This window comes from Mya arenaria, chromosome 14, assembly GCF_026914265.1.
Source record: "Mya arenaria isolate MELC-2E11 chromosome 14, ASM2691426v1".
NCBI classification, from domain to species: domain Eukaryota; kingdom Metazoa; phylum Mollusca; class Bivalvia; order Myida; family Myidae; genus Mya; species Mya arenaria.
This window is the reverse complement of record NC_069135.1, coordinates 55,204,900-55,226,986: the sequence shown is the minus strand read 5'-3', so window position 1 is coordinate 55,226,986 and position 22,087 is coordinate 55,204,900. Positions and strand designations below refer to the sequence as shown.

Genomic DNA, 22,087 nt, shown 5'->3' with positions numbered 1-22,087 from the left:
TACTGGTGATACCCTTTCGTTTCAGGTTCTGGTCATTGTTTCTTTATTAATGATATCCTTTCGCTACATGTTCTGCTCAACTGTTACTTTGTCAGCGATTTTCTTTTAGTACAGCTTCTCGTAAATTTTTGCTTTGTTAGTGGTATTAATTTGTTATGTCTTGCATAGTGTTTTTATTTGTTGAGCTTTGCAATTTGTCTTTCAATTGTGTTTCGTGTGAAACAAGATGTTGTATTAAAGTAAAAATATGTTTAACTGTTTTTATCTTCATGCATTTTTCGTCTGATCACGAAGGCTTACTGCAAAGTGAAAGCTGTCGTAACTTCTTTCCATCTCTTCTTATTGTACCCAATGTATTGCACTGTTGACCGACTATATCTCAGTTCTGTTTTGATACAATATAACTTCCAACAATTAGAACAAACAGAACGATTAGTCTGGCTCAAACAAAACTATTATAGTGAGAGTGGTCTAGTTTATAGATGTCCGCCTTTTAATTAAAAAGTTGTGGGTTCGAATCTCATCACGTAAACTTACTCATGGCCACTCTTTATATCGCACTTATTTATCGCCGCGGAAGCAAGATCGATACTGATTCATAGCAGCTTATAGATTTCTTCACATTCGAGCATAGACTGAATAAACTTAAACAAAACAATGTAGCTCTGCAATTACTTATGCTTAACATGTAAATTGATCCCTGATGAGAACATTCATTTATCTGATTTATTAATTTGGAAACGATTTCATGGACTATAAGTATCTATCATGTGTTTCCAGTACGGATAGAAAAATCCGACCCGACGGCACGCGCGTAAGCCGGTAACGAGACTTGCCAAGTTACCGGTCACGCAGCGTGCCCGAGGGTAGGATGTTTCGATCCGGACCGGAAGAACATGATTGATATTTTTTCTAGCATACCTAAAATTGTAGTTTTGACGAAAACTTGACGTAGTAAACGCACTTTTGTGCATTTCACCAAAAAGCGCGTGCGACCTTGTGTACTGACGTCATAAAGCGCAGTGATTTTAAATATTTATCGACGTCACATAGTTCCTGTAAAAATCTCGCTTTTGCGATAATTTATTTTCAAGTTTTTAATTAATAGTATTGTACACATATATATTTTTATTGCGCTTTATTGGAATTGCATTATATACTTCCTAAAAACTTCTTAGGAAGGATTTACCCCATTGCTGCTTGTTAAGATCAGTTATTTAACGTATTTTACATAGGTCAACAACAATTAGTTTTTTGAACTGGTTGAAATTAACTTGAGTTTTTTTTACTTACTTCTATAAACAAAGACCAAGCAGCAACTTACAGATATTTGTTTAAATTACATTTTATAAATCCAAGCCTAGAATAGTTCCAATTGTTGTTAGCGTTACTTATAATTTTCGGCAAAAAAGAGCATTCTCAGTCACATTTTTAAATAATGATAAACGATAGTAGATATTGGAAGTCTTATTATCGGCTTAAAATGATCATCTAAATAAGCACATGATCTCAATATGTCCGTCCAAACTACTTGATATGCATGTTTTAAACCAACACATATGTGATGGCAAATGTTGTCTTACTCAAGTAAAGAAGACGCAATTGTTCACAACCTTGCTATCAGATATGAAACGTCTCCGATATGTCTGATTGCCGAGAAAAAACCGATTTCCTACATACGCCATGATAACACTATTGGACTTCATTCGCAACATACTTGGTATAATTCTCGCCTCTATTCGTTGCGAAGACACTGTATGGTGTTCAAACACCCACTTCTTCTTGTATTGTGATTAGGAACATTTTGCAAAATATTGACAATGCTTAGAGGTAGCAGACACTTAAGTACAGAAATGTTATTGTTGATGCCATATTACTTTGGTGTCATTTAAAAGGAGTGTTTTGATAAGACATAGAATACGTCTAATGCCCAAACTTACATCTTAAACAAGAATTGTCAGTCATAAAGAAGTATATAGTCAATCACTTCACGTCTGGCTCAGTTTAAATAATAAGCGAATATTGGCTACACCAGCTGCATGCATCATGTAGCCAATCATTCATTCATTCAACATATGTTAACAGCTTAAATGGTATGTTACTCATATGGGATCCCTTGGCAACCGGATGAAATCACAAGCTTATTTAAGTGATAAGCGTTTTTAAGAGTTAAAGTTGAACCGTTGTACAAAGCTGGACCCGAAAACGATTTTTTGATTAATTTTGTACTCTGTATCTGATCTTACGTGGAACGTTTAAATTGAATGTTGATGATTTACTTTTGGATCAGATTTAATCTTTTGTTTTTCATTTTACAAGAGACAAGACGTTTTGAAGAGATGAAGCTTTATTTGCAGATTGCAATGATATCATTAAAAAGACTCGCTCATTGGATCAATTTGTCAAGGTAATGCATCTGAAAACACGTATTTCATAACTATTATACTCTTTACTTCCAAAATCACAGAAAAGAAAGTACACCTGAGATGTAAATACTATTAATCATAACCCCACAAAGACTTCTACAACAGTTGATTGATATTTTGACTTTGTTTAAATACATTGATAACATGAAGTGATAGTCCAATTGATTTATCACTCTAGAACGAATTGTTTAATCCCGATCATAACGGTATTGAAAACAATTGATCTTCAAAGACGATATTGAAAGAAATATCAGCTTTTGATGAATGATTGCAGCTGTGAATATCTAAGAATCATCACTCCTGGTGATTTTCTACATTTTATATCACAAACGGAAAGATTTTACAAAGCATAAGCAAGTCCTAATGATACCCGAGACCGAGAAAATTTAACACTAACATATACTTAGAGGCAAACAAACCAGTCTACTGCAATTTGTATTTCGTGCAATATATCGTTATGATAACGCAATTCTCGTCTACTGTCATCTTTCAAAGCTTTTAGATTTTCTTTCCTAACATGCTTATGAAAGACAGATTACGTGCTTATTCCTAGAATGTAGAAATATTCTTGATTTCATCGAGCAATGAAAAACGCCTACACTCTAACCGCTCGATGGCAAGAAAAACATGTGGCTCGCTTTACAGTATATATTTAAAGGACAACAATAAAAGCCGCTCATTGCGTGTGAATTACTCATTCCTTTATTTATTGTGGAATTATTGCTGAATCAGCGTTTTTGATTGCATGACAATTTATTTTCAAATCGTGTACTCTTTTAATGTTTGTCAGGACATATTACCATGGTAACGTCGCAATGTCTTCCGATGGACGTGAATGATATGCAAAACGCCATTTGTTCACGGACAATATGTAGGGCGGAAAATGTCCCCGAATCGTCTTGCGGTTGACTTGCATAACGTATTCTAGCAGCCTTAGTGACGGCGACATCTTACAATCCTCACTTAATACAACCTTTTATTTCATGTTTTGCTATGGAGTCTAGACTCTTAGTGGTGTTTTCACTCTCTTTTCTTTTTTGTACTAAGAAAGGTTTGATCAAGGCATTTGTCCGTCTGTTCTCATGGTTGCGTTGTTTATCTTTGTTTGGTCAATTAAAGAGAAGGAACGTCATTTGGGTAATAAGGTCGGATCGGAATTCTTATACTACCCAGCATTCTGTTTTCTGTTTATGTCATTGTTCTTTTATTGATATCTTAAACTTTAAGTATTATTCATCCTCTCAATTTGCCTGTCAGTAAATATTTGACCCCTGATCGATTTATGCTATTTGATCATCTGCTTTACAATGACTTACAATGTAGACAAATTCATGTTGAATAACAACAGCTATGACCTTTAAATTTGAATAGGACTGCATATTGTTTTACAACCCATCGTTTGTTTCTATCGTTTATTCTGCATGAATGCATTGGAGCACGCGAGTAATTGTCAAGAGGCGCGATAACACTATTGCGTTCATACAGGATAAAGGCAAGACAAAATCGATAAATGTAATTATAGTTACATTTTGAATAACTAGTGTTAGGATTAAAAGTTTGCAGTATCTTCTGCAATTGAGGATTTGTTTTTAAATGAATGTAACCGACAGCAAACGTTTGTACAAAATAATAAAAAAATATAAAAGAATAGCTGATTTTGTAATGTGGTTTATCATTGGTATAATGACGTCGTTCTTATCACTATGAAAATAATCATTGACGTTCTTACATGTTATATAATATTGCTATTTATTAGCAACGCTTTTCGAATTAAATTCTCATTAATTTATCTGATTTACTCGTACTGAAATTTGTAAAAGTGTTGATAGCACAGGTGCTGGTGTGTGCACTAACTTATTGAATATGTTTATGCTATTATTAGGTTTATATCAACATTTGCGTATCAAATACATAAACAAACACAACTCCTGTAAAATCCAGTACCAAAAGACGGTTTCATCCCAAACCCTTGTTGTTTTTCTCAGAATCACCATTCCTTTCTGAGAGTTGTCAATCGTGTAACATCGTTCTTGTCCATTATTGGTAGAATCGTAACTTCGAATTGAACATTCGATTTGTTTTGTCACCAAAGCTATATGGCCCTGTGGGAGGTTTTTATCGGTCTCATCATTTCTTTTTCGTGTAGTTGATGACTCTTCCGACATTTTATTTATTCGCTACATTTGGCTTCAGAAGAAGTGTAAATAATGATGATATTCTATTTTACCTCGGTCAAAAGCAATTACACATAATTGTTCCTTTGTTGGAAATATCCTTTTGGTATGGCTTTTTCCATTATCTGCCGATATTCTTACGCAAAAGATTCTGGTCAAATGTTTCCTTATTGGTGATATCCTTTCGTTACAGCTTCTGGCTAATGTTTCTTGGACAAATGTCTCTTTATTGGTGATATCCTTTTGTTACAACTTCTGGCTAGAGTTTTAATTATTAATGATATCCTTTTAGAACATGTTTTGGTCAATTGTTCATTCTTTGAAATATCCTTTATGGTCTAAGTTTGTTTCGTGTTATGCAATTAGCCCTTCAATTATTTGTTTAAAAATAGTTTATATCTAATTTTAAATAAAATATATTTAAAAAATGTTTTTAATCGTATGCTTCTTTTTGCTGATCATGAAACTCAATGCAAACTGCAACATTGCTGCATTTTCTCTCCACCTCCTTTAGTAGTATTCAATTATTTACATTGTTGACCGACTCTTTCTCTGTTACGTTTTGACACAACATAAATTCCAACATTTAAAACACCAAAAAATATTCATCTTGTTTATTAACAAATCGGTCAGTACCTGTTTTTAGGGCGTATAGTCAAAATACTGTTTCGGTGAGAGTGATGTAGTTGATCAAGAAGTTGTGAGGTCGATATCCACCATGGGAAGTTTTTCATGGCCTCTGTAAATAAACACTGCCTGAATTCTTGCACATGAAGTAGAAGCGAGAGAGATTTATATCAGAGTTCAGCTGCTTTCACATACAAGCTAATATCAATTAATTTAAACCAGTGCAATGATGCGTTGCAATTAATTTTCCTTGCAATATTAATTGGTCCCTGGTGTTTTCCATTAATCTGAGTTCTGGCTTTGGAAACAAATTCGTGGACAAATTGATTGGTGTGATTTATACTATTGCGTTTTTTTTTGTCTTAAAAATGCACTCTTACTTTAAGGTTTACCAAAACTTATACAATTGGTTTGATATACCAAAAAGGATGACTAAATGTCATCAATAATGTTTCCTATGGAAGATATCAAGATAAATTTGAAAGAAAGGTGCAGAAAACCTTAGTGGACTATAGTAGATCACAGTTAATCTTTTAGCCTTCACCAATCATTTAATATTTTTGCGCTTTCTGCTATTAAATACACTTGTTATCAGTAATTACGAATTTCCACAAATGCATCATTAAGTAAGTTGTTAAAGGTTAATCACATAATATTTATATTTGTTATACATTTGTATGTATTGATTTTGGGTAAGAGTGTCACTTTAAACTAATTCATGAAGTGATATGAACCCATACATACTCCTTATAAAATACATAAATTGTTTACAAAAATAAACATATAACCATCGATTACATAAAAGGTATATATGAAATTGAAACAAGAAAGAAATATACTTGTTTTCAATTGAAACAGTTATTCTTATTCCAATAGAAACACTGTTGATGTACTAACAAACTTACAATCAGGATGTAAAATAATTATGAACTATATCATTCTAAGGGATTGTCAATTATACTATATGCAATCAACCTACTTTGATGAATCTACTAAACTTACAATGTTTGGCGACGCTTTACTAAGATTTACATGAATATACTTACACAAACTAAATGCAATTCAATTCCTATAGCACCCTTAGCAACAAATAGTGCAATATAGTCCAGTATAGGAAATGGTATTGTTACAATGACAAGATAAGTCGGGCGGTTGACTTGCCTAAACGAACTCTTATAGACGTTATGATGATTGCATCGGTCATTCTAAATACCATGCATCCTTCTATTTCATGTCTTGCTATCTTGTCTAGACTTAAAGCTTTCGTTTTAATTCCCACTGCTTGTTTTTTCCCTTTTACGAAGGGAAAATGTTGTCTGGGCCGTTGCCTTCTGTTTCTCATTATTGCGTTGTTTCTCTTGATTTTGATCACATGTCCGTCATTTATAGGTTTTCTAAATATAAAAGAAGACAATTAATTAAACAAAGACTTACATCAGACTAACATCTACGCTCCTTTTGTATAGTTTAACATTTTGTTTGTATAAAACAGATAGTCAAGGGTTTATGTCACATATTGATTGTTTTTGCACTAACGGGTGTCTTTCGCTTAAGAAACTCCATCCTGCCTGCATACGACAAAAACCAAAATGATAACCCTTTTACCTAGCTTTTTTGTTGTTGATGATCCCGTTTTTGTTCCATTATTGAAAATTTAAGTAAATTGGATTATGGTTCCGATTGACTACTGATATGTACCAATGCCATATTGTTGGTCTTGAGATAGTGCAATGCAAGATAGATCATTATATGACCGATTTCTGTAGACGAAATAAAGGGCATATATACAAACTGTAATAACTTTACGTTAAAGGTATGGTCGATCCTTTTCATTTGCATAATTGTATTAATTATAATCAAGTAGTACCCTTTCAAATAAAACCAATACACATATGGTTAGAACACATCAATAACACATCACCAATAACTATTGGGCCGATTGTCTCATATGTTTGTTAAAGTTATAAACATGACAAATGACAACTTTTAAACGTGAATTATGTTAGGATGCTTTTGCATTCTTATGAGAACAGAAAATGATGCGCATCCCCGGGACTTTTGGCATAGAAGAAGCTACGCCACTGAATATGATACATCAATCCTTATTAGCACGATGAAGTCCATTAAATAGAATTTCCGGGTCTAGGAAATTAATTTCCGCATAGATGTTTGAAAAACCATAAACATAGAAGCATAACATGTGTTCCCTCTTTATACAGAAACAAATCCAGGGGCTATTTCGTTTCGTTTGCACTGTATTTTACCATATGCTTATTTTTTTAAGGCTTTCTCCATTAACCACTTTCCATCAAATAAATATCATTTACATTTCACTAATGGCACTTTTTAAATACATTAGCTGTACTGCAGAAGCAGAGATCGCGAATCGAGCGAATTTTTTTTCTCGGACCTAGGCTCTGTTTACTATGTACGAACATGCTCGTTATCACTTCATTCGCGCTGATTAAGTCTTTTATTCAATCTGCTTCTAGAATCTGAACAAATCAGCCTCAAAGGAGAGCCGATTGTGTCAACAATTCCCTTGTACGCTAATGAAGTGTCATTTATCTCTATTTGCGGCGCTGTTAGCCCTGTGACCATATATCAATGCAGTAACACGAAGACGCATATGGTCTTTGTATGTTTTATACAATGAAACTGGTTATTTTGTTCATTCCTTCTTGCGCAGACAGGTTCAATAGAACGATGGCACATTCTTACCAAGCGTAATAAGAGGTTTGGAGTGTGAAATTGATAAACGCTGCCATAGGTTGAATAAAGACATGCCCAAGCGCAAAGTGTAAAAAAATATATATCGCATTGAAACTGATTGGTATCAATTGAATCACATTGTGAAGATGAATCTTTTAATTGCTATAATTGAACCATACGAACAAAAACGTGTACGTCAACAAGTTTATAAGGTTCATGAACGAAATGTAAGGTAATTTTGATCTTGAGGATTGAATTTCATTTCTTATTAGGTGACATTATATAGATATTAATGAAAGCAATATATAAGTAAATATTTTTGAAGATGATCAATATATTATGTAAAACATGTTGAACCGCTCTTCTCCCTTTAATGTAAATATGTATGATATTTGTTTTGATTTTTTATTATTTTTATGCATTTATTTTTTGATACATACATATATGAAATTATCTATATCATGGACGATTCTCATGGGTCTTTAGTAATAAACTATGAACCTATGACGTTTATAATTATTGCTCCAACAAGATAAGGCCCCAATTTCTCGAAACTTCTTAAGCTTAACAGGCTCAAGTCCCTTATTTCAAACAGCCAAAATACATACTGAAAATTAATTTTGATAAATGAAAAATGGTTTATTCTGATAATCATACAGATTATTCCTAAATAATTTCTAAAAATTCTTGAAGAAGTAAATATAACACATTTTATAGAACAACAAAAATAGTGAGATTAGCTTAATCCTGTTATAAGGGACTTAAGAAGTTTCGAGAAATTGGGGCCAGAACTGTTTCGTTGAACAAAAGCAGAATATTTGGAAAGGTTTAGCACTGGGAAGATGAACTCATCAGCATCAAAACTTCGCTGACATTTCGACGATTCCATTGTGATCCTGACAGTTATGAGCTGTTATAAGATTAAGCTTTTAATAACGAACGACATTACACATTATTGGAAAGCTTAGGTTTTTGTCATGCGCTATCTGTACAGATTCAACATTAATACCACGTCGCATTAACTGTCGGTAATGGAATATAAAGCTGCATTGAAACTGTTCAATATGTTTGCTTTACACGTCTTCTGTTGAAAGAGTTGCTTGTCTTTCTTGTCATTAAGTTCAAAGAAAGAATGCGTCATTATAGCTTTGCGAAAGCTAGGGTAATTATCAATCCAAGAAACCTTCGTCGCTTTCATTTCATAAGGATGTATTCTTAGAAACTTAAAGTTGCAAACGGAAATTACCTTCTCACATCAATCGCTTTCACAATCAGTAAACTGCAGTAGCCTGTTTGTAATCCGCAAATTAAACTGCATGTATACACTATGACGCGTCTTCCAGGGCTTTTTGAACATATTTATTAATTACGTTTCTCCTTAAAGGTATTTCAGCGTGATTTTTCTCGTATTTGGCCTTGCCCCTTATACATTTTATACTAAAGGGCTTACATAGTAGCATTATGTGCCTCTTGATTGGTATTTGTTTAAGGAATGAATTGCAGGGTTGATGTCATTATCGCGGTATGAACGCAATTGGGTTGGTCAATGTGTGTGGAGTCAGAAGGACTCCACGCGTACTTTGACAAACCCAATTGCGTTTATATCCCCGATAATGACATCAACCCCGCAATTCATTCCTTATATTTACACCAATAGTTCATTATTTCATTCAAGAATTGTTAAAAAATACTTCATTTCATTTAAGAAAACCTTTCAGTAATCCGTTCTTACCCATTCTGTAAATAGAACGACCCGACTATAACCGGAAACATTTTTTTCAAATGACATCACAATAACGCGGGAAAAGATCAACCACTTGAAATTACTTTAAAACGTAAAATTGAAACACTTCTGGTATCAATATATTTAAAATATAATAAACTAACACTTTTAAAAATGTTGATTTATATTTTACGGGACCTGCAGACACAATACAACCAATAACTAGATCAATAGCTTTCATGTATATTGTTATGCAATGAATTGTAGCATTATGTGCCTCTTGATTGGTGTTTGTTTTGTATTGAACCTTGTGTCTTTAAACATGATCTTGATTACAATGTATGCTATGGTGCTTGTATTGTAGCATTTTGTATGTTTTGTTTGTTGTTTGTTTGGGCTTGACCCTATGCATTCAATCAGGATATTGGTTACATTTTATGCTGAGGGGCTTGTATTTCAGCAATTTGTATATATTGTTTAGTTTTTGTTAGTGCCTTTTACCGGAATCTTGGTTATATGTTAGGCTATCGGGAATTTCTCAATTGTAACTACTCGGTCCTCGTTGGCAAGCCGTTCTCTATGTGGCCCCGCTCAATAAAGATTTTATTCGATTAAAATCGTTAATTTAGATGTATAATTTATATATTATGATATTTTTTATAATTGTTACTGTTTTAAAATTATAGGCAGCTTTTAACTCCAAATCAAAGGGCTTAGACACAAATTCAACCACTTTGACGTTACGTCCGGATACATTTTTTTAAGAAGACAACAATGACCTGTCATTTTATGTACATTTAAGGCATAAAATGAAAAGGAAAAACAACGCCATGATTTTGCCCTTTATGACGTTGATAGAGATTTAAGAATATTTTAGATACGATTATTTTTTTATTGAAACGGCATAGTTATGTTTAACCCGTTTCACTGTAATTATCAAAACGAAAATAGCCTATGATGTGTGTACAGATAGAAATATAAGCGATATTTTGGCGTTTTTCAACTTGGGTATTTATGGCCACATAACTATTAATTGAAAAACATATCTATAAATAATAATAGTTTATGTCTGTATACAAATCATATGGTTTAAAATTATCCATTAAAATTAAAAATACGTTTGCATGAAATAAAATTGTGCGCCCTTTAATACTGATGCTTATTTGAGTATTATGATGCGAGCTGGAGTCTGCACGTTCTATTTTGACAGCTAAGGCGCTTTTGTTTGCTGGGCAGTCTTCTGTATTGTATACTGCGTGACAAATAGGTATATGCTATTGTTTAAGAAGATGCTACAGAGTATAATCTATGGTATTTTTGAGCGTTTCTTGTTTAAGACGGTGCCGTAAATGTTATTCTACGATTTTTAAGGTGTATTATCTTATATTACAGGGTGTTGCAATGGTCAAGGACACTAAGCATACAGCTCAAACGGCTTACAGAGGGTTCAACAGCCTTCAACAACATCAAACAGGTAATTAAGTACAGTCTTTATAATCCTAACTTTATATATAGGTGTTATTATGACAGGACAATTTTTAACGTCGAGTTAGGTGTGTAAATGCGTATTAGCCGAGACCGCGTAGCGGTCAAGATGGATGAACGTTTATACACCGAACATAATGTGATGCATGTCGACAGAAAAGCGACTTTCAGTAAAATTTCTTTCGTTATGTATCTCCTTTGGTTTCTTCCAGGTTTAAACCCATCGCTTTTTAGCTTAAACCAACAAAAGTGCACTTGCACTTTACACGACATTTCCCGGAAGTCACAATGAATAACATTAATGATTTGTTGATTGTTTGTAAACATATTAACAAATCAATGCATTTATTAACAAATATAGAACGTTTCTGAAAACGAAATGTTACAGAATAGTTATTAACTATGGTAGAACACTTGAACCAGTCTATACAGTCAATACATGCTACTATGTTGAAACGAGTTTGGAAAAAAGACACAGGCGTATATTTCAACACAGCGTGCTCTATTTTCATTGTCGGATATAACAAAATGGATAGGTAGAAAGTAAAAACAAATAGCATATACTAAGCATGAATGTGTTGCATTTATATATCGTATATATCGGACGTCCATATTGAGTTCAACTCGGCTATATTTCATCCTGTTGTCACGTCATAACAATTAAAATTGCACGATGTAAAAATGACGTCATGAAATTATGAGTCTTTTGAGTAATTTTGCAATGATGTTCATGAAAAGGGATGATTGGACTTATAGCCCTCTTAAATTATCCAGTATGTGAAGACACATATAAGCTTATGCCTCTCAAGCGATTCAGTTTCCTGGGCTCGCCCTCGAAACCGTACGTAGATCCATTTACGTTACGCAAATATTATGTTGTAGAGATTTATAACTCTTTACATATTTCTCTTGAATGTTCGTGTTTTTAAGGGCATGAACAATTTACACCAGTCTGTTACGGATGTGCAATTGAATAGTTTGGAGCACTACTTTGAACTTAAACCCCCAAGAATGTCCCGATAAAGGATCATTAGGATATTTCCAGCATTATTGATATATATATATATCCAATGTAGAAGCATTAAGACAAATTAACATTGAGATGCATCCCTGAACAACCGGATGCTCGTCCGGGGACTGAAAATTGCCAGCTTCCCTTTGTTCATATGTAAATCTATGCTGAGTAATGCGCAAATGGTCACGGGAAATCTCAAAATAAACGAGACCTAATGAGCGGAAATGGCGATAATGGATTCCGGGCAACTGGCGTCACTCGAACTCTTCCATCACTGCCTCCCATCAGGATAAGGATAATGGATGGATGTCGAACTGAATAAACGAGACGTGTCTTCCAATGACAGATGATGAGACACGAATAAGTAATAGTATCTGATGCAGACCATGTGCATGCACATTGCAATGCGAATGCGAGCAGCTCTGCGTCCGATATGTTATGCGCTAGAGTAGATGCATATTGAAATGCATATTGAAAGATAAATGAGAGCAGCGCTGCGTCCGATATATTATGCGCTAGAGTACATGCATATTGAAATGGATATTGAAAGATAAATGAGAGCAGCGCTGCGTCCGATATATTATGCGCTAGCGTACATGCATATTGAAATGCATATTGAAAGATTAATGAGAGCAGCACTGCGTCCGATATATTATGCGACTAGCGTACATGCATATTGAAATGCATATTGAAAGATAAATGAGAGCAGCGCTGCGTCCGATATATTATGCGACTAGCGTACATGCATATTGAAATGCATATTGAAAGATTAATGAGAGCACCGCTGCGTCCGATACGATGCGACTAGTGTGCATTCGTATTGAAATGCATATTAAGATGCGAATCTTAGTAGAACTGAGTCCGATATGTGATGCGACTTAAGTATATACATATTGAAATGTTTACCTCCGTATTTAACTAATATACATTAAATTGTAATTGCATTACAGAAATTTGGCATTATATAAGGTTAAGCATTATTATATATTTTAAATTTTTGTTTAATATGTTGAATAAACGGGTTCTATTTTAAAAGCAGTTTGTCAGTGAGTTTATTCCACCAACAAAATATTTTCAGATGATATAACGGTATTCGATGAAATTTTGTCGGTATTAAGAGGAACATATATGACTGAACATCAACGGCTTTAGGCATTTCAAGGAATAACTAAGCTTAAAATAATAGAAATGAAACAGAGAGCAGAGTTCAGTTCAGCCTTTAGATTAGAAGAACATTGAAAACGAACAAAAAACACGTTTACTTTATTTTAAATGGTTGTAACTTTATGAATGGAGCCAACTTATTGGCCGTACGACGAAGATATCGTAATGTCAAATATTTCAGATAAGAATGCACCAATATTTCATAATTTATATTAAAGTAAACATGCAAATTAAAATTATTTCGCTACCGTGCTCATAAAAGGAAAGGTTTCGAATTAAAAATCATTAAGATTTAGGACTATTAACTCATGCGACAATTGTGTATTTCCGTATGATCACATGACATTTCCTGTTCCGATTGTATTACAACGTTGACGTATTTTCTATCTAGTCCCTTCCCATCATAAAACCAAACGCAATACATATCGCAAAACAGGGTTGTCTGTGTTTCACTCCAGTGCAATATGGCCGTCTTGCTCTCTGCTGACATCACATCAGCGTATCATTGTGCAGTGTTATGACGGCATAAAACGAAAAATGCGTTTGAAATGACATTTATTGAAATAACAAGTGTCTTTTGAGTAATTTAACAAGTAGAACATTTAAACTGACATTCTAATTCAAAATCAATACATACGCATTTATAACAAACATAAATTTTGAATGATAAATCTTTAACTACTAACTAAAAAATGCATTTATGGAAAATATTAATTACTGATAACAAGATTGTCACAATGATTTTAAAAGCCGAAACCCAAAAATATCAATTTGATTGGTGGATGCTGAAAGATTTACACTGATCTACTATCGTTTCATATGGTACTAATACCGTGTTTCCTGCATATTTTTTCAAACTAATTTCGGTATCCTTTATAAGAACAATTGTTTCGACATTAATTTATCCTTTCTGGTATATTTAAACATTCTCATTAATTGTGGTAATTCCTATCTTTGAGTAATAATGCATCTTTTATAGAAGAATTATTAGTGCTGCGTTTTGATCTGGATTGACGTATTGGACTCTGGTGGACGTTTGCAGATTTTGAATTCACTCAGTTTGCGCCGCTCGAAAATCGAATCAGCAAAACTCCATTGGCCTCGAATAAAAGCTCCAGGTTCAAAACGCAGTCCTCATAACCATATTAATTACACTTGTGAGATATAAAAAGGAAATGACGTGATTTCGCCAAGCCTTTTTAGCCATTTTTTCAAACTTTAAATTGGAAAATCGGCGACGAATGTGTCACGTGATTAACGTAATCGTTCATGTGTTGCCATTTAATAATTATGATGAAGTGGTAAGTAAGCAATAAGCTCACTTTATATCTGTTCCGTGACAAATTCCGTATGTGTATGTATTTAAAGGCAAGACATGTAAGATCCTATTTTGAAACTCAACTTGACTGTTAAAGCTGCACTCTCACAGATTTACCATTTTTACAACTTTTTATTTTATGTCTTGGAAAGACCAAATGTTTGCGTAAATATCTGCAAACCAATGATAAAAGAATGCTGATAAAAGATCAGATCACCGATTTTCATACTTCCGTTCGAAAGTTAATGTTTTATGGCTTATACCGTTACTAACGGTTTAAGAAAAATGCATCAAACATCAATTTTTGAACTTGAATATAAAAATCTGCGACCTAATTTTTGTCAGCAGTCATATATAACTGGGTTCCATGGATTCGCGCAAAAATTGGCTCGTTCCAAGAGGAAAATTGAAAAGTTGTCAAAACATTCAATCTGAGAGAGTGCAGCTTTAAATGATTCCACTGATTAAATCTGAGTTCTGTTTCATAAAGGAGTTTGGTAACTTCATTAAATATTAAACTGAAAAATATCATAGCGTCATTTTTTTCTCTATTTTTCAACTTCAATTTCATTTGAAAAGCTGGCTTAAGTTTAATTCACTCAAATATGTAGCACAACAATGAAACAATGTCACTAAGATCATTCAAATTAACGACTTAAAGGGGTTGCACTCCGTATGATAAAATAGCGAGAAAAAAGAAAATTGTTGAAAACTGACATAAACTTGGCATCGATGTGTACAATGCTTTAACACTTACCAACTGAAGTACCACATAGTTTACAATTTATTTAAGTTTAGCAGTTATTTCGTAAGATCATTCAAATTTACGACTAAAATCGACTAAGATCTATATTGGTGGCAACAACTTCAATGTTGGCTGACACCATATCCAAGGCCTGTTGCCAAAACATTAAATGGAATCTGCATATGGAGCTCTTGTTGTCGTTATAAGCCATCTCTGATTATATTTGGGAATGACAGACAGGGAAAAGGTTCTCAACAATGGACAGGAGTCTTTTAATCCAGCGAACGACAACATGCCGTTAGATCGCGACTTTCAGAGGAACAATAAGTGAATATAAGAATATGTTTTTTAAATGTTTATCCAAAGCTAATTAGCCAACAGGTCCTTTTCAATGACCATCTTAGATACAACTTAATTTGAAAAGTGAAATCTAAATATCTTGATTTGACTGTAAAGATAACTGGCCAGTACAATGGATGGAATAAATGAAGCATATCATTGCAAGTATATGAATACGGATTTTATACTGCCCTAGAGAAGTATTTTAGCAAAACCTTTTGTTTCATAATGTACCTCATTACATCGAAGAATAATTCATTCGAATATACCAGTTAACGATTTGATCGTTGATGGAATGGCTCCAACATTCTTGCATTGTCCTGCTTTTGACTTTTCTTTTACAAAATTAAGTCACATTTAATCATATCATCGATCTATTTTGCAGCTATATCATCGCCATTCAAAGTTGGAGGTATCCGGCGGAAAAATCATCGACGAAATTGCTCAGGACATCGAACAGTTGCTCAATCATAAGGCAGAAGCCGTATGGGTAAGTTACCTAAGGGTTATCCTTTTGGGCTAGTTCGCACTCAAAAGTAAAAAACGATCATTGCATAATCATTATTGAAAAATTATTGACCAACCAAAAATGTGTTTTGGTTTCTTTAACCAAACCAAAGACTTAACCAGTGTTTTACAATTCGCTGCAACAGTTATAAGTATCAAACTTGTTATTTCTTTGGGTATGATAAAATTAGCTTAAACATGTATTTTTAGTCAATATTTATGCAATATTTTCTATCCAAATCAAATACTTTGAATGTGAAAACTTACTACCTGAGTCAATTATAATAAAACTGGATAAGTAATCCGTAGGTTATCTTTTGAATAGTTAGCACATGGAAGCAATTTAATTGGTCAGCAGTCATTATTGAAAACGTTTTGCCTGAATAACGATTTTTAACCGATCAAAGAATTAACCAATGTATACAGGGTGCTCCAGCAGCCAGAGACCAGTTGTATTACAGTGGTTATTTATTTTGTTTGATCAAAATTAATAGAAATGTTTTTATGAATTGGCCAATATTATCCCATTTTTGCCATCAGTCAACCAAATCATTGAATAACATCAACTAGCCAAAACATTACCTTTCAACGATTCAAAAGTTTATACAACTGGCTCCAATTTGTATTAATACACTAATACATGATTTGGGTCTTCTAATGGAAAATGTTTTATACCTGATTTATCAATGATTTATACCAATCATATTTTTGAAAACATATATAAAGTAAAAAGCAAAAACTTTATGTTTAAAAAAATATATAAGCATTAATAGAATATTATTTGCTAAAGTGACTAATTAAATCTCACTAGACGGCCCAGTCATGTTCCAATTTCGTATTTACCTTTTGCGTTTTATCTTTATTAAGGATTGTTGGGATAAGAGTGAGGTTTGTGCACATAAACTGGTTAAAACCCCCAGTAAATTTACATTTTACTGTCCGTTCCAAAGCGGTACCTAACAATTCTTGATAAGCATACCTATTTTTTATATATATATATAGTATGTATGCACTGTGCTGTTTGTGGAGTTTTGTGTTGTTCTTCTATGTTTCTTGTTTGTGATTTTGTGTTCTATGTCTTTGGCGTTTGCCCAGCGCCACTAAACAGGGTTAATGCTTAAACATTTTGCTACTGAACTTGTTTCTGTAGCTTTAAGCATAAATATTCAATGTCTATTGCAGGATCTGGTTAATGAAGCAGAGGGTATATACGAAAACTACACCGCCGATGATGATCTTAATGTAAGAGCATATTTTGGAAGAACTTTATTCTTGACATTCTAACTTTGGCGTTTTTGTCTCTACTGTAACCTTTCCGGTTTCTCAATGATTTAGCTTATCGGATCATCGTGGAAAACAGTGTTCGATGTATCATGTTTGCTGTGGTCATCATCACTTGTTTTTTTTTTCCGGTGCAAAACCTTTTGTGGTCTATGTATTTGGCGTTTACCCTGTGCCAGTAAACGGGATTTATGTTTAAACTTTTGGTAATTGACATCTAGTTACTAATTACTATTACTTCAGATAAACACATCAGTTCATTTTCCTTCATTTCCCTTCAAAATTATGATGGTCATGTTGTTCATAGCACGATTTAATATGTCCTTTTTACCATTATCACCATGTCCCTCTCCAGCAGCACCCTGTCATTTTCTAATAACTGGATGTAATCCTGTTATGAATGTATTGTGATGAAGCAGGGTTTTTTTCCAACAAGACATTGACATTGTGTGTATCAAGTTCCTTGAAAATGACCGACATTCATGGTTTATGAATAAAAAACGCGTTCATGAACTTAAATGACTTAAACTTTTGTTGATGTTTTTTTTGAATATTCTTTTACATATTTTTTTTTCCTAAATATCATTTCGAATGATCTGGAAATAATATGGGGTCACCTAAAATCCAGAATTTACATAATAGTCGAGAATGTGATCAGAATCTTAAGAGCCTCACAGCATTTTTTTCCGTATCTGGATGATGAATTGTTTGTTATTCAAATTAAATTCAAACATGGCTTGCATTTAGAACAGTATTACAGTATTTGCGTATTTGTAATGATGCACTGAGGATTTTCTATTAGCAATTGGCGACAGAAACGTATGCCAAGAAGCTATCGGATTAATTTCAAAAGTTAACGGTTGAAATTCTTATGATTTTTAATTAAAAAAAAACACGGGGAATAATTGGGCCATACATATCAGTGTGTATCCGTAATTGCTTATAATAATTTGCATTTAAGTTAAGCCATCCATAAATAGGATGCAAAGATATGTTTACTTAGTGGGTTTTAGATATTTGACTCGAGATTATTATATGTCTAACTTAAATTGACATACCATTATTTCATTTTCCCATGGATAACCTTTTTAAATAACACCATAATGAAGCTATGATAATGATATGATATATTAAAACGGATGATAAAACCTTTTGGCCAATGACTATAATGAATATCCATGTCTGTAAGTCCTTAATAATAAAATACATTTAAGGTCAGCCATCCATCATTAGGATTCAAATATATGTCATTGTATTTTTGATATTAGAATCAACACCATAATGAAGCTGTTATTATGATATGACAATGAAAGGGAGGTAACAAAACACATTTCATACTACTAATATAGAAATGTTATTCATTGATTCTCTAATGACAAAATGTCTATAAAAAGTAGCTATTGGTAAAAGCTATAAAATTATTAAATCTTAACATAATGTAGCTTTACCATAAAACTTTTTTCAACGATATAATTAGACATTGGATCGGCGTCAACAAGACGCATAGCCGATTTTCCCTCTTAGTTTGATAACGTAGATTGCATGTTAAGAGATAAATGTTTTCCATTCCCTTAACCGTATTCGACTTTACATATCCCTATTGCGCGATAAGATTGTCCGTCATAGTTTAGTGTTATAAGATTATTTTTGTTACGAATTTCGTTAACTATCACCCGCAGTACGAATACATGAACGCCAAGAGTGTGCGGAGCGAGGAAGAGGTCCATGTAATGTCGGACAGTGAGCACATGGGGGTGTCGGAGATGGTTCTGGAAGCCCCTACTCTCCCACTCAGTCCCGACTCCAGGTTCAATAACATGCTCGTGAACCACGAGAATAGCACAGTCCACGTGCCTACGAACGTCTATGACAAATGTAAGTGTAGTGGTTTTGAAAATTATCACTTTTTCAACAAGGGCTATTTCTTTTTATCATCATTGTGAACATTCCAATCTTAACTGGTACGGATGTTGAAGTGGTACATTTGTGATAAGAAGTGTTTCGAACCAGATTTGAGACATATGTACCTTTTAATCACGTTGTTTATATAGCCCAATGTACGGTTGAATATAAAAATGGCTTTTACTCTTTTCTAACAAACAAAACTATTATCTTGTATGTTCATTTAACTTCCAATCAACAATTCGGCTATGTTTAGTTCCACGGATCGTTAACGGCGCTTACTGGACAAGCAGGCTGGATACAACCTTTAGGGGGAACTTGCAGCGCATCCCGACCATTAAATGGCAATACTTCTGTAGCTCAGATGGCTTCTTCCGGGTGTTCCCAGGTAAGCAAAGTGTGTGTATATGAAACACAAGTTTAAAATTTCTTGAATACCATCTTAGAGGTATACTAATGCATTTAAACTTGTTGCGTACGGTGCACAACATGCTTTTCTTCCGAGTGCTTCCAAAATCTAAGTGAATTAAGGTTATGAGCAAATTTATTCGTTTCAATATTGAACAATCAAAATTGGCTGTTGGCTTAGAATCACCTTTGACTACTACAAAAATGGCATTTCATATGCCTTCATATTTCGAATAAATTCTGGTCCGGCGACACTGACGTAATGCCTTATTTTCATTTCAAAACAAGTTATTACATCATTCAAAGACTTGCTGCCAGTAAAGCAAGCAAAAACATTTAGCACTTTTAAAAGCAAAGGTTCATATTTCAAGCACTTTTAATGCAAAGGGCATTAACTAAAGTACTTGTAATGCAAAAGGACCATAATTCAAATACTTATAATGCAAATGCCAATAACTCATAACTCAAATATTTATACTGCAAATGGATATATTTCAAATACTTGTATAGCAAACGACTTTTGTACCTTTTGCATTGTTTGTATTGTTCAAATTCAAAACTTGCTGTATTTGTCTACCACGTATTTCCTATTAAAAAGCATCGGTCTATGTATCTGTATTTATCGTGTGACTATCACATGCTAAGCATACACACATGGAAACCACTATGTACTATTTTCAGCTGGTAAACTTAAATGAGACAGACACGAAATTATTTTTTTTTGATCATGTAAATTGATGAATTATCGGCCTCAAACTAGTTCTAATTGATAATTCTAGATGTTTTGATGAAATACTGTATTTGCCAATTTTGGACCACGGGTCAAGGTCGAAATATAAAAAAAAGCTTTCAACTGACTCTGGAACAGTGTTTGATATATTTTCAATTCTTTACCTAATATTGGTATTTAAATTATCAAAACAGATACGATGAGGCGTTTCTCGACATTCAAATAGCTGCAGAAATGTAATGTTAAAGTTAATTTGTAAGTGGTATTGTCTGGAAGATGACTACAAAAAATCTTTATTTTAAAATGTCAAGTATCTTCCAATAGTTCATGAAACCCGATAATATGGCATGAAAACTGCCAACAAAAGATCTCCCTGAAAATAGATTTAATATAAGGTATACTCGTGTGTGATTGTTTCTGGAATCTATATTATAGAATTGAAATACTTTGAAGTTTTGTTAACCTTTTTTCTGTAATCGAAATTAAAGAAACTGAGTTTCAAATAGAAACTATGATATTGATTAGGTAGGGGCAGTACCAGGATAGTGTTTGACTTTTTCCTACTAAACATATTAGAGAATAATTGGTATCTTAAGAGATTTTATTAAGTTGTAGTGAATCTGTACAGGGTTCTAATGGCGATAACAAACGCCAGTATTTGTTGTATATAATTAATGGTGTAACGTAACCGTGTGAATATATTCATGTACTTCTAGTTGATAACGAGTTTTGTCCCTTGTATAAAATTGGCCACTGTTGGTAATCTTTGGAATTAAACTGTTGTTTGTGAATTCGTCTCGATTCTTATTTAATGGAGTAGTGGCAGCGGTGTCAATACGGACAATCGCCTAACGAACATTTTCTTACATAATTCAGTAAATTGTGAATCCTCCAAGCATAGGAAAGACGAGGCAGTTGTTGCTTAAACTGTAAACGTAACATTCAACAGTTTTTGAAGTTCCATGAACCATGGCTATTCGTGCGCCAAAACAGTGGTCTTTAACCAAGAATGAATCTATAACATATTTTGAGTCTTGGCGTCAGAACCTTGAATACACCTTGTCACTTGACCCACATTTTGCGTAGCCTGGCAAAAAACCCCAATGCACAGCCTCTTCGTGGTTTCGAACCTGATGGTGAGAACGCACCTAAAAGACGTAAAGCTGAGCAAAAGGCAACACATCTTGACTTAATGCTGGGGCAAATTGCTATCTTTTGTCCAATTATATCTCGAAACACAAATTGTTAAAAATTCTGTCTCGGTTAAGAGCATTTGGCAATCGATCCGCCAACATTACGGATTCCAAACCTCTGGCTCTCACTTCTTAAACTTTGCTGACATTAAACTGGAGACTAACGAGCGTCCCGAACACCTTTTTCAGGGATTGACTAGTTTCGTAGAGGACAATTTATTAAAACATGATAGTGATATTCAACACCACGGTGTTGTTCCTGCCGATGATGAAGAGTTGAATCCTACCCTAGATAATTTTATTGTTTTAACCTAACCTGGCTCAAACTTATTCACCCA

General features: G+C 33.7%; 1 protein-coding gene across 1 annotated transcript in view; it reads left to right on the top strand.

The window, feature by feature from the left end:
* Positions 1-22,087, top strand: part of LOC128216824 (voltage-dependent calcium channel subunit alpha-2/delta-3-like) — a 132,226-nt gene that overhangs the window by 58,855 nt on the left and 51,284 nt on the right. Inside the window, exons 2-6 of the mRNA XM_052923505.1 lie at positions 11,055-11,136; positions 16,114-16,218; positions 17,418-17,477; positions 19,196-19,391; positions 19,675-19,806. Coding sequence (XP_052779465.1) covers positions 11,055-11,136; positions 16,114-16,218; positions 17,418-17,477; positions 19,196-19,391; positions 19,675-19,806 — 575 coding nt within the window. The remainder of the gene's footprint in view (positions 1-11,054; positions 11,137-16,113; positions 16,219-17,417; positions 17,478-19,195; positions 19,392-19,674; positions 19,807-22,087) is intronic.